Raw genomic sequence first — 13,532 nt, forward strand, 5'->3', positions numbered from 1 at the left:
CTGAAACATTTTTTTTCTCGTCGGCCCGTGAAGTCCCGTCGCCCCGACGCGTACAAGCTCTCCGCATCCGGGGACCGGTCCAGACCACTTCGCTCGCCACTGACTGAGAACGAAGGTCGAGCTGGTCTTCTGCTAACAGGAATGTGTCGTGCACATTTTGTTTCGTCATGGAAATGCTAATTTCATTGCACTTTTTGTTTTTGTTTACTTTTATGCCTTATTTATTGTTGATTAATAACTGATTCTGATGCGTTCTAATTCGTTTTGAGCACGTGTTGTTGTTTTTCTGGCTGTCTCGTTGAACATGAATGTGAAGGTGCAGCCGGGTGTCGGGAAGCTTTAAGATTTAAGACTCAGATTACAGAACTGGAAGGCGGCACACGGAGTTTCGGATGTTTTTCGGCTCGTCCCCCGTCCCCCGTCCCCGTCCCCGTCCCCGCCGCCTTCACTGAACCAACGCAACCACCCACGTTAAACAAATAGGTTTCCGGCGTTTTATAACTCAGCACCAGCTCGTTTCCATTCACAAGAAGGTCCTTTCCTCCCAAACGTCCCAGAGATAACCGAGAACCGAGCCGCTAATCCGTCCAATCGCCCCCCCCCCCCCCCCGGGCCTCGTTTATATCCGCAGGTCTTCAGTGTTTCCTCCTGCCTTTTCAAAATCATATCTTACGTTTAAAGCAACTCGCGGTGGCCCTTTTTAGGTTGAAAAAAAAAAAAAGGACTTAAGTCAATAATTTGGCGTTGAGGTGAAGCTCTGACTTGTTCTCAACTGTGATTCTCCGTCTGGAGCGACTCGTGTTTCGTGTCCTCGTCCCCACAAAGATGCTCCGGATCCTGAAAGACACACTGGAAGACATTTTTTTTTTTTTTCATTTAAAAAGAGCAGCGTTGCAGGATTTGGTGGCACCTAGTGGTCACGTTGCAAATTGCAACCAAACTCGATACCCATCGTCACAATTGTTGTCATGATTCGCTTCATAAGAACAGACAAAAGACGTTGGGCGTGCGTGTCGGTGGATTGTCCTGCACTCGCGCTCCGGATGTTGAACCTCCGTACGAAGAGGAGCTTCAATATTTCTTGCTGGTAAATCGTACAAACACAAACAAACAAAAAAGTAAAAAATAAGACGCAGAGTGACCAAGAAAACGCAAAACAACGAGAAACAGAAGCAAGATGACAAGATAACTTTAGGTAAACGTAAAACGACTACAAAGTGATGCAAAATTACTGAAAAGAAATGCAAAACAAAGTAAGTGAAGTTGATGTAAAACTCCAACGAAGAGACTCAAAACGAGATGCTAAAAGACACTAAGCGAGTACAAACCATGTGGCCATCAGCTGTTGTCGTTTTGTGATTCAGGTTGGAGGTCTTGCTTCCGTGAGGGTCTTTTTTTTTTTTAAAGTCCCATTCGAGCTCTCTCCAAAAACCTCCAACTTGAAATCTTTGCCCAACAAACAAGTCTCCAAAAACAAAATCCATTATTGTAGCTTTAAGTGGTCTTAAAGTGGGCGGGACCTACGGGGAGGCTCGAGTGCAGCAGCGAAGGAAAACTGGGGCGACTTGAATATTCTGATCTGTGTGTGATTATCGAGCCGATAAACGAGACTTTCATTCCCCCTAAAATGTTTATTTTATAGACTTTTAACACCCAGAAAACAAGAACTGAACCATGAGAGCTTAAGTTCTGCCGCGAAACATACGTCCCATTTCAGAAATGCATCTAATGTCAATGTTAAAGGCTTTGAGTTGACAAAACCCCACAATCACTCGCTCAGTATTTTACATTTGAGCCATAAATGTATTCTTGTTTCGCAGGGAATTGAAGAGATACGAACATTTTTTTGCATTAATGTTTCTTTCCCAAATAACGAACGTAAAATTTTGCACTTAAACTGACGTACATCACATCAGCGGACCCTCGTTTATTCATTTGCGTGAATATTTCTCAACAGTGAACTGAACTTTTTTTCTTTTGTAGCTCTTTGTTGTGCATTGAAATCTGATGAAGAACAAAGAAAGCCGTCGCGCGCACACACACACAACGTCGTTCTGCTCATTGATTTTTTTTTTTTTAAAGTTAGAAATCATTCGTAAACACATTCTCAGAGGACCGTGACTGAAAAAGGAAAAAAAATAAAACCTCTACCCGAAAGCCGAAGGGAACCGTCGTCAGACACCAACAGCTCTCGCTGCTTTGAGCTTTTTCTAAATGATCTTTTTATGTTTTCTGTCCGTGTCTGAAGTCGGATGTCGAGCGAGAGATTTAACAGGAAAGTAAAGACATCTATCATCAGCCAGTTTTGTACGTTTAAGTCTCTACGTGTACAAACGTTATCGGTGTGCAGTTTTGTTCTTTTTAGAATATGCCATGTAATATGAAGATGTAATAGATTTATCATGGTAAGATTTGATTTTGCTGTACAGATTGAATTTGTCAGTTTAATAAAAATGTCTGCAGATTTTCATATCTTTGCCTCGACCTGAGTTCCTTTTGAACACGAAATATTAAAATCCTGGGTCTATTTTGTCTTTGTTTTTAAAAAAATAAATAAAGTAGCATGAAAAAAAAAGCTGGATAAACATTTCTGTTCCAAAATGAAGTTCTGAAAGAAACAGAAAACACAGTGTACGTGTTTATAAGCACAATAATGCAAATCATTTTCTTCAAAAACCTTCAGCCAGTAAGTAAAGTCTCCTCCTTACTAGAAGCTACTTCTATTTTCCGCTCCACCAGAGGGCGCTGTGATCATATTAAATAAGTACTTGTCAAACTAAATGCCACCTCACCATAACAGATCAGCAAAATACCACCTGTCAAAAAATACACACAGACTCCAGCGAGTTCCTGTGACTGATCGTGACAAAACATATAATCGAAAACAGTCAAATCTGACTCGTCTACTTTCTGTAATTCTAGCTTTTGACCAAAAACTGCTGAAACTATCATTTTTAGCCACACGAGGAACAAGCAATACAAATCTGTCAGTCCAACACTTTGAGGTAAAGCATCACCAACCTGATGAAGGGTCAGTAACAGGTCAGTCAGCCTGGTCATATTCAAATCTGAGTCTGAGTCCAAGAAATGGGCCTCCATATTGGGTGAAAACATTCTGCTGGCACCCTCAGAGCAAAAGTTACTCTGGTTCACAAGTAGAAGAAGTTTACATTTTGTAATTAAAAAGTGACTCTAATCTGTTTATTGTATGATTTCTACAGTAACGCAGAAACATTTATATTCACTATAAAATGTTATCATGAAATGTTTTTTTTTTTTTTTAATGCAGTTGAGATCGGGTTAAGAATCTTGCAGCAAAACTTTCTCCGTCTCGATTTCTCTCGATTCGTCTCAAAATGAACACGACATTCACAAAGACAGATTAAAGGTTTCCAGCGTCGGTCGACGACGGAGCGCTTTTCGACTCGAACCCCCACCGGCTCCTTCAGGTGAGCGGCGGCTGCTCATCACGCCGCCGCTCCCAAACCTCCGTACACGACCTCTTCTGTTCATACGCGTCGTGATGCAGAACGCTCTGCAAAGTCAACTTTGCGTTCGGAATATTTTTCCACTGCTGAAAACATCAGTTCACGAGTTTACATGCAAATGCGACCGTCTCTACTATTTCGTGGACATTTGGAGTTGAGAGCATCGAGATTGAACCGCGACACAATGGTGCGACGAGATGAAGATAATTTAAGAATCTCCCGTTTGTGTGCTTGACGTATTCATTCAACTCGTGTTAAAGTCCTCTGTTGGTGCTTTTTGATGTTTTCATCTGCCGCCACGGTTCAAGTCTCTCGTAAAGAAAGCGACATTTTATTTATTCGCCAAGCCTATGGCACTTTGAGAGTTACTTTTGTTTTCTGAAACACGGTGGATAGAGATGCGTTTATTGTATTTCTTGTACACCAGTAATCTGTATGCACTTTATCCAAATTTAGATTGCTATATTAAAAGCCGACGTTTGACACCGACATGACAATGAAAGAAAGTCTGAAAACTTCCAGCTGCAGAAAGCTCTTTATTGTTGCTTCCCACATTGTGTGCTGCACACGTTACAGTTTTGGAAAGAAAAGGAAAGAATCAAAGGAGCAGGGCGGTAGCATTCATTTCTCTAATCTCTCTGCTATTATTCGAAGGTCTATGTAGGGTTAGCTGTAGCGATGCTGAGATCAGCGGGACAGGAGAGGCTCCCTCACAAACAAACCCACAAACTTAAACATGACAACAACAACAACAACAAAAACAAAACAAAACATCTTGTGACAAGACTTATTTTATGTGACTGAGAAGCATTGACGTGGTGATCGCAGCGCAGTGAAACTAAACGAGCAATAAATCCCCTTCCGCAGGTTAAATGACCCAAATATATCGTTACTTTACTCACCCGGCTTTCTCAGTCTAGTTCAAATGAAGAATGGTTGCTAAATTTAAAAAGGAAAATAAATTAGAAAGTAAATAAGTCGACACTGTAAAAATGCTATTCTTAAAATGTTTTCAAAGAAACAGATAGAAACAGTTTACACTGTGCACATTGAACATCATTCAACTTAATGTAGAAACAGCTATCATGTTAAAAAAAATTATAATAATAATTAAATTTAAAAAAAAAAAAACAGGAAGAATTTAACTGAGTGTCTAAAAAAATGACAGAAGAACCAAAGCACGCAGTTGTCAAGCTAAACGACTGGAAGGAGACATAAAAGCCGATCAAGGGCTGGCTGCACAATCAGATGGATTTTCAAGTCTCGGTAACAGAAGATCTACTGGTTTCACATTGGAGGTCATCAGCCGAGCATCACCCTGCAGACGGCTGTAATTCCTCTGTTGGACAGCAGGGCGGCGCCGCTCACTGCCGAGCTGTAATTCCTCGGTGAGACAGCAGGGCGGCGCGACACCGTCTTGAGCTGTAATTCCTCGGTCAGACTGCAGGGCGGCGCTGCTGCACATTTCTAGCCTCATCAACTAAGGCACTGACATTATTTCTTTGTTTTTTTTTTCGTCTCTTTGATTTAGCAGCATCCACCGCAGATGAGCGGATTAGACGGTGACACTGCAGTTCCTCTAACGGCCACTGGGTGCTGGACTCAAGAAAACTCAAACATTGCACTGAAATCGACTGAAAAAGCCAATTAAAATTGAAATATAATCCCTCCCTCCCCCCAAACAAAAGGTTTATTGTCTTCATGTAATTAATTAATTTAGTTGATGTTGAGAATATTAAAACTTAAAATATTATTTCAACATTTTGGAGAATGTGCTTATTGTTGCTGTGAGATTAACACCTCAAAAATTATCTCACACAAGTTACTGCCAGAAGATGGTTAGCTTAGCTTAGCATAAAGACTGGAAACAAGCTAGCCAACAAAACTAGCCCAAAAGTACCAAAATCCACCAACACGTTTCTCTAAAACCGCATGCTAAGCTAGGCTAACCAGCTGCTAGTGTTAGCTTCATACGAGATATGAAAGAAGCTTCGTCTGACTCGGCGGGACTTTCTCCCTTCGTGTCGACCTATCACTTCATAAAAAGCAGGTTTCGGGGTGTTTGATTGATTGACAGATGTTTCAGCCAATCACAGTCGGCTGTGACGGCTGTCGCTCAATGCTTCTCGTCCCAACCCGTTTTTGGAATAAATTGTGGATCTTCTGGCTCTTGGAAAGGAAAACGATGGCAGCAAAGCAGGGGAAGAAAAAAAAAAAAAAGCTAAATCCGCAGTCCGATAAACCGTCCCTTCAGAACTTGACGAGATGACGTGGCAGGAAATACGTCCGTGTCTTTCTACGACTGTCTGCGTTGGCCTGCAAAGCTTCTTTCGAACAACAATGTCGTCGCCCTCGGGTTGAGTCCCAACGAGAGGACTTCCCACCGGCTGATCTTCAAAAATGTCGCTCAAACAACAGGAAAAAAAAAAAAAAAAAAATAACCTTGATGACGAGCTTTACGGTCGGTTACCCAAAAAAAAAAAAAACTGTCTTGGTGTCACCGAGGACGCGTCTATACGTCAGCACTAACAGCGGTGGATCGGTCCCGGCATCTTGAGTGTGTTTTTTCTTTTACCGTGGGCTGGGTGACCGGAGAGGGGCGGGCCATCAGGAGGCGACGGCCTGGACGTAGTTGGCGGGGTAGAGGCCCATCTTGCCGTTGCTCAGCTGTCCTTTGCACCAGCCCTGCTCGTCCTCCTCTCCCAGCTTCAGCAGCTCCTCGCCTGGAGGGGACACGATGAAAACGTTGGTTCGGTTTCAGACGTGTTAAAATGAAAAGAAATGCCTACGCACCGCAGACTGTACAGAAGAAAAAAGTGTTCGTAGCTTAAGTGTCTTAAGCTGCAATACCACCGAGCGCCACTAGAGGTCGGCTCCAAAAAGCCTCCGTAGACTCCCATTCAACTGCTCTGGTGAAATTCTAAGTCGAAAAAATGTCTCTACGAGTTATCTCCGTTTTGCGAGCTAAAAGTCGCGACGCACTCGAGTTTCATCTGAAAATAATCCCGTCGTTTTATTGGAAAATTAGCCGCAATTAAACAAGTGCATTAAATGAAGTATAGAAATACAAATCGAATATAAAAAGTAGTCGAGGAATCATTCAAGAAAAATAAAAACAGCACTGGAAGAGGCCGCCCGTCATCAGTTTATCAGGGATCTGGTGCCGGTTCAAGCTGAGCCGAGGTGAGCTGGGCTAAGCTTTTTCAAACTGAGGTCTCCCCATCGGGTGGTCCAATCAGGTCCAATCAAGTCCAATCAGGTCCCATCAGGTCACCTCGGACCCCCCATGAAGCCCGACCGCCTGCAGAGGAGCGACTAAAGCTCCGACACCCACACCACAAAACACTGACGGGAAAAACCTCAGACGGTTTTAGCTTCTTTTAGCCTGTTGTTTTGTTTTACGGCACCATGATGCTGCAGCGTTCAGCGCCCCCTGCTGTTTCCAGCAGCACAGCAGAAGTTTAGTATTGAAATCAGGGAAGGGAAACTGGACTTTGTGCCACCAAACAAGATCAAACTTGTTATTTCCAGCTTCATAATATCTGCAAATGATTTTTTTGTTTTTGTAATTGCACACATTGTCAGTAATTTCTTTGTCTATTTCTGTAATTAGCTGAAATAAACAGGCTGTATATTAAAAGTTGATATATACGTCGTACCTGCTCGGTGCCAGTTTTATTTACAAGGCCTAAAAGATAAACATAACATTTTCATTTAAATACTCAAAACTTCAGGGTCATTTAACGGCCCTTGTTCCCCACATGGTGTACGCATGTTACTGGATTATGACGAAGCTTGTATCATCCAAGTGGCATAAAAATGAACTGAAAAAGACAAATGGTTAAATACAGTTCTTCTTTGTGTTTTTTGGGTGTACATACTGTAATTTGAATTATGTAGAGTGGAGTTCGTTTGGATATAGAAATTGAATAGCAATCTTCCAAACATTAGAATAAACCTCAAACACAAGGAAAAACTCCCCGTTAAAAAGATCAGCTGGATAAATAACAAACAAAAACAAATCTGTCCATCTGACTGTAAATACTTTCTACAGACTGAATATTATAAAACGAATGACTTTAATTTATCATTTATTACCCCAACAAACAGAAGTCTCATTCTGTCTTTCATTTCTGTTCAGTGTTTCCTTTTAAACCGTTTTTACTTGACTTGACCCGAGGAAACCTTCAAAATCATATTATTCAATAATAATCTGCACGGAAGCATCTGTGATATTCAGGCAGCTTCCTAGATGTCAAAACGTGGAGGACGATAAAACCACTGAGGTTTTATTTTTACCTCGGTAACACCTGTGTGATCTGAGCTCTTGGGTGAGTCGGGTTAAAAGGATTTAACAAAGCTGCGTTTGTCGTTTTTTAACTGCGTAAAAAAAAAAGCCTGCAAAAAAACATTCGTCTGCGGCATCCTGACTGGATTTAAGAGCTCGACTTGAAATGCGTTTATATCTTTTTCGAACAGCAGCCGGAGATGACGCCGAGCTGCCGTCGCTTCACATCCGTCACAGCTGCAGTTTCTCACGTTAGCAGCAGGTTTGCAACGACGATCCGACTGAAGTCACAGAAATAAGACAGTTTTGTATATTTTCTCCAAATTTTAATTCAATTTGTAGTTTCATTTTTTTCTTTTATACAAAAGCCGAGATGTTTCTGTGACTCACTGATGCTCAGATTCCTGATCTTACAGCGAAGATGTGACGCGTCTTCACGCATTACAGTCTTACTGCATCTGATCGTCAGCCCTCATGTCTGAAACACAGTTTTTGACATGAGTGAGCGTGTAAATGTGTTAAGACGAAGCATCACAGGTGGCACAACAAGAAAAAAATGAAAACTTTTAGGTTATTTACATAACCCCGGTTCTCTGAGTAGCATAAGTGAGTTACACTGTCTTTGTGTTGAGGGAACTGATTTTTGAATGTACATTTAAGAATATGTGCAGCTGCACAATTTATTTCTGTATTTTATGTCCTTCACTGCTCTGTTACTATTATCTTTATATTTCATACAACATTATCCTATTTTAGCTTGTTTTTTTTCTTTTAATATTTTAAATCAATGTTTTAAATGTCTTTTTATTTTGTGTTTCCTTCGCTTGACATTTTGATGCCTTTAATCATGTTGTGTAAAGCACTTTGATTTGCCTTGTTGTTGAAATGTGATATAGAAATAAATTTGCCTCGTCTTTGATGCAACTCAAAATCTTTCTTTTTTGCACATTTTTTGAAACAAAAATTTTCATAAAGCTAACCCCGCCCCCCCCAAAAAAGAAAAAAAAAAACAAAAGGTCCCGTGCCTCCCTGTGATGCCTCTCCTCTATTAAAAGCATTAGCGAGGGTTAATACCTGCTTTAAAGCTGAGCTCATCGGCCTCCTGGCCCGTGTAATCGTAGAGCGCTCGGACTCGCACCGCCTCTACCTGCTCCTCCTCGTCCTCCGCCTCCCCGACGCCGTTCACCGCCAGCGCCTTCTTAGGACTCTCCTCGTCTGACCAGTCGGACGAATAATCTTTCACCCTGAGAGAAGGCGAACGTTAGACAGACACCAACGGGCCGAGTCTGAAAATCCTCCCTGAAAACCCAGCGAACGCTGATTCAGCAGCTGGTTTCTTCCTCCTCACCGATTCACTGCTCGTTGCTTCGTAGCCGCTTTCTTAGTTTTCCACGTTATGTTTTCATGCACATCGCATCCGTTGCAAATAAACTAGTTGCGGTTTTCGGACAGTGTGTGTGTGTGTCAATGTCGTGTTTGTAGGTTCAGACAAGTCTGAGTCTACAGACACACACAAGTTTGTGTTTCAATCTTTGTGAGGACATGATGCATTCACTGACCTCTCTTCCATCATACCATCTTAAATCTAAAGATTTGAACTACGAGGACGTTTTGTCTCCAAAATCAGATTTATGTGCGACTGTAGGTATTATTGTGTACACACACACACACACACACACACACACACACACACACACACACACACACACGGCTCTAAGAGATATAATTGTACTCCTGTGTTTAGTCTGGACTGAACAGCCCACAGGTACATTCTTCTTTAAAAATAACACTAACAAATACAAAACAAAAACAAAACTCTTTTTAATCAAAAAGGTGCACGTTTGTGTTTATGTTGTGCATCTGTGTGTGTGTGTGTGTGTGTGTGTGTCCGTCCGTAGGCTAGACGAACCCTAGAAACTACTGTCGGCTCACTTTGGCCTCCTTTCAAGCGTCTGTATCTGGATCAAATCTGGATCAAATCCAGATGAGATTTAGGAATATTTTCTCTCGACTCAGCCCCGTCTACTTATCTACTCATCTCTGCTGCTCACATCACAAATAAGATTACAATCCCTCACATGTAAACAAAACCCAAAACTCTCTGGTGGCTGCAAAAATGCCAGAAGAAGAAACCATATCGTCTCATTCCATCAATCTACCGACAGATCAACGGAGATATTCATGTGAAGAGGAGACACGGAAACATTGTGACCTCCTGTTGAATTCAGTCCTGTAATGAAAGCACGCTGTATTTTGCGTGCGGCGGACGTGGACGTTGTCCTCCTACCTGCCGGTATCCACGGTGATGGGACTCGGCGGGACGTCGTCTCCGCTCGAGGACACGATGTTGGTGAGGGTGACCACGCTCTCCTCAGAGTGTCCGCCTCGCACCTTCCTGCTGATGGAGCGGCTCGCATCCGGAGACCACTCCTGCGCACACACACACACACACACACACACACACACACACACACATATATATTTAGACATCGTATTTCCATCACCTCAGAGGACGTTGACTTCCCGTTTATTACACCGTAACTTTAATTTAAGTTTAACGATTAAAAAATTCATGGAAACTTGCTTTTTTTTCCCCCGTCCAGTTTAAAAAGTTTAAACGCTCACTTTATAGCTCAGAAAAAATTCACACTGACAATTTACTTCTTACGATCCTGTTTCAGAAAAAGTTGGTACGCTGTCTGAAATGTAAATAAAAACAATATCAAATGTTGAAACTGAGAAATGTTATCTTTTTATGCTCATTTTGAATTTGATGCCAGCAAGATATTTTACAAAACAAAAAACAGGGGCATCACTTGTTCTTTTAACAACACTCTGTAAATGTTTGAAGACCAGTTTTGGGAGTTTTGAAAGTGAAATGTGGTCCCATTCTTGCCTGACATAAGGTTTCAGCTGCTCGACAGTTCGGAGTCTCTTCGTGTTACTGACCTGTTGCCAGGCAACCTAATTAGTTATGTTGATGATGTTCAACCAGGTGTTTTTCTTTTAGACTTTTCTGGTCTTTCGTCACCAACGTATTGACATTTTTTGAAACGTGTTGCTGCCGTTACATTCAAACTTTACTAATCAGGTTAACGGGCAACAGTTCAGGAACATGAAGAGACCCCAAACTGTTGAGCAACTGAAAACCTATATCAGGTGAGAATCGGACAACATTTCACTTTCAAAACTCCAGAAACTGGTCTCCTCAAATGTTTACGGAGTGTTGTAAAAAGGAGAGGTGATGCAACACGGTGGTAAAGATGCCCCTGTCCCAACTTTTCTGAAATGTGTTGCTGCCATCAACTTCAAAATAAGCATACATTTTTCATAAAACAATAAAATTTCTCCATTTTAACATTTAATATGTTGTCTTTGGTCTATTTTCAATTAAATATAGGTTTGCATGATTTTCAAATCATCACATTTTGTTTTTAATTCACATTTAACACAGCATCCCTACTTTTTGGGAAACGGGATTGTAAAGGTGACTCAATTTGTAAGAGTTATAATCTGGTATTTATATTTCATTCAGAGGATTTACAACGTGTTGGTGAACTGCAGCAGTTTATAAATCAGAAAAATAAGATGCTAGCCTTGAAAAATATCAGAAAAATACAACTTCTAATAGGACAAAAACATCTAACTTACACAAATATATAAATAGTGAAAAAAAACACCTGTCTCTTAAAAATGAAAAAACAAATCTGATCAACATCCTTTTTTTAAAAAAATCATGAATACGTTTTTATATGGATTCCTGTCTCAAACATGCCATTAAAAACACACACACACACACACACACACACACACACACACACACACACACACACACATCCTCACATTTCTGATAACAACAGGGTGGCAGGTGATACAGTTCCCGTGTTTACAGTCTCAGAGGAACTATCTGCGTGTTGTGAAGCAAACGTCATCACAGGTGTAGAAATGACACAATTTCCTCCATTGAGGCCATTTTTCTCCTTTCTGCTCTTTAAAAGCCTTTTTTTTTTTTTTTTTTTTTTTAAGTAATGAGTGATTGTAGTTGACATGAAGTCCTCGCAAGTGCAGAAATGGGGATACGTGTGTGTGCGCTGGGACAAAGACTCTCTGTTTGCGTGTCGGCAGCGCGGTGGGAACGCCGGGAGATTCCTCGGAGGACAGAAGAGACTCGTTTCTTTCTGCCAACATCGTCCTCGCTATTGAGCTTTGGGGGAAAAAAAAGAAAAAAAACTGGGGAAACTGAGGACGCGTTTTCTTTGTCGTCGCGGCGGGGAACGCTCCACCGTTTACTAAAAAAATATTTCAGACATTTTACTGGCACCAAAACCTCTTTAAATGTGAAGGAAATCTCGTGTGCTTGTATTTGTATTGTTTTCCACATGTTTACTTTCGCGATCTCATCAACGACCAGCAGAATTATCCTTTAAGGTGTCATCTTTATTGATAACCCAAAAACTGTAACATTTTACTATAAACACCCCTTTTTTTTAGGATTCACATAAACCCTAATTAAGTCATTTATGACACACTATAATGTAAATACAAGTGTTTATTAATAGATTTCTCAGCAGCTGAAACTCCTCCTGACGGCGCTCATATGTAATATTGTAGTTACAGATAATGAATGACAATATAAAAGAAAAACAGCTGTAATAATATATAATGTGTTCTGATCAGCACTGTAACAAAAATAAACACTAAAACGAGTCTGACTATAACTGCTTACAACTAGTTTACAGTGCATAACGCTGCCGGGAACATAAAACTAAAAAAGATTTCACAGGGCAGATGTGATAAGTATAACTTAAATATATCAAATATATACAAATAAATTATGGACAAATGACCACTAATTAAACTTAATGTGCTGTGGTGGCGCTAACTCTCCACTCACGCGCCATCAAATCACAGCAGAAGAGGAAATAAAAAAAAAGTCAAACGTCAATTGGTGGAAAACAACCTTTCAGACTCGGTTATAAATTATTGTTTGTTTACATATGTTTGTTTTTAAATACCAACTCGGGGGACTCGCAGTAAAGCTTTACATCTAACTGGCTCCGAACTCAAAGGAACTGGTGTTGATCTTTAAAGAAAAAAATGCCTTTTAAATCAGCTTAATAAATTCCTGGAGGTAAAGATTAGGACCTGCTGAGCGTCTTTGTCTACGAACGAGATCCTAAACATGCGCCTGTCGGAGGTGAACGTTCAGCAGAGAAGCATGAACTCAGATTTAAAAACGGCCGTGAAAAACAAGCTGCAGAAGTCCATCAAACACGACGAAACACTTCCTGTGTGACGAGTGCAGGTTTATTAACCTGTCCGACTTCAGTAAAACTGTAGCTGGGTGGGGGGGAGGGGGGGGGGGGTATCGATACAACCTAGCGCTGCAATATTTTCCATGGCAGTTGTAACGATATGCAGATGATAACTCCATATTTTAACATGTCAATACATATGGTCAGGTGCAGGTTTTTATGGGTGTCGGTCAGTCTTGTCTGCTCGATATTTAAAGCGTTTGTGAACAAACTGAAAACATTATGTTGTCATACAAAACAGATGTTCACAAGGTTTACCTTTTAGGAACACAATTTCCAGCTGAAACATGGTAACAACAAGCTGCAAGCGACCGTGACGTCACCGATCGGTTTGTTAACTGCCGTTCTGAAATTCGGCATTTTCGGCCGTCACCATCTTGCTATTTTGGAGCCAGATGTGACCATATTTGGGCGAGCTCGGGGAGGAGCATGCGGTTCTCC

At 41.1% G+C, this 13,532-nt stretch overlaps 1 protein-coding gene across 3 annotated transcripts in view; it reads right to left on the minus strand.

Annotated features, from left to right (window-relative positions):
* Positions 1-4,004: 4,004 nt before the first annotated feature.
* pacsin3 (protein kinase C and casein kinase substrate in neurons 3) overlaps positions 4,005-13,532 on the minus strand; it is a 31,871-nt gene continuing 22,343 nt past the window's right edge. For 2 of the 3 annotated variants that reach the window (XM_069165622.1, XM_069165621.1), the window contains 3 exons: positions 10,064-10,206; positions 8,851-9,020; positions 4,005-6,211 (listed from right to left, as the gene is read on the minus strand). In XM_069165622.1, the coding sequence (XP_069021723.1) occupies positions 6,096-6,211; positions 8,851-9,020; positions 10,064-10,206 (429 nt within the window). In that variant the 3' untranslated portion in view covers positions 4,005-6,095. The remainder of the gene's footprint in view (positions 6,212-8,850; positions 9,021-10,063; positions 10,207-13,532) is intronic. The other variant, XM_069165623.1, reaches the window with a different exon arrangement.

The sequence above is a fragment of the Embiotoca jacksoni genome, unplaced genomic scaffold (genome assembly GCF_022577435.1).
Source record: "Embiotoca jacksoni isolate LCO1_2020_lvr unplaced genomic scaffold, fEmbJac1.0.p SCAF_35, whole genome shotgun sequence".
NCBI lineage: Eukaryota > Metazoa > Chordata > Actinopteri > Embiotocidae > Embiotoca > Embiotoca jacksoni.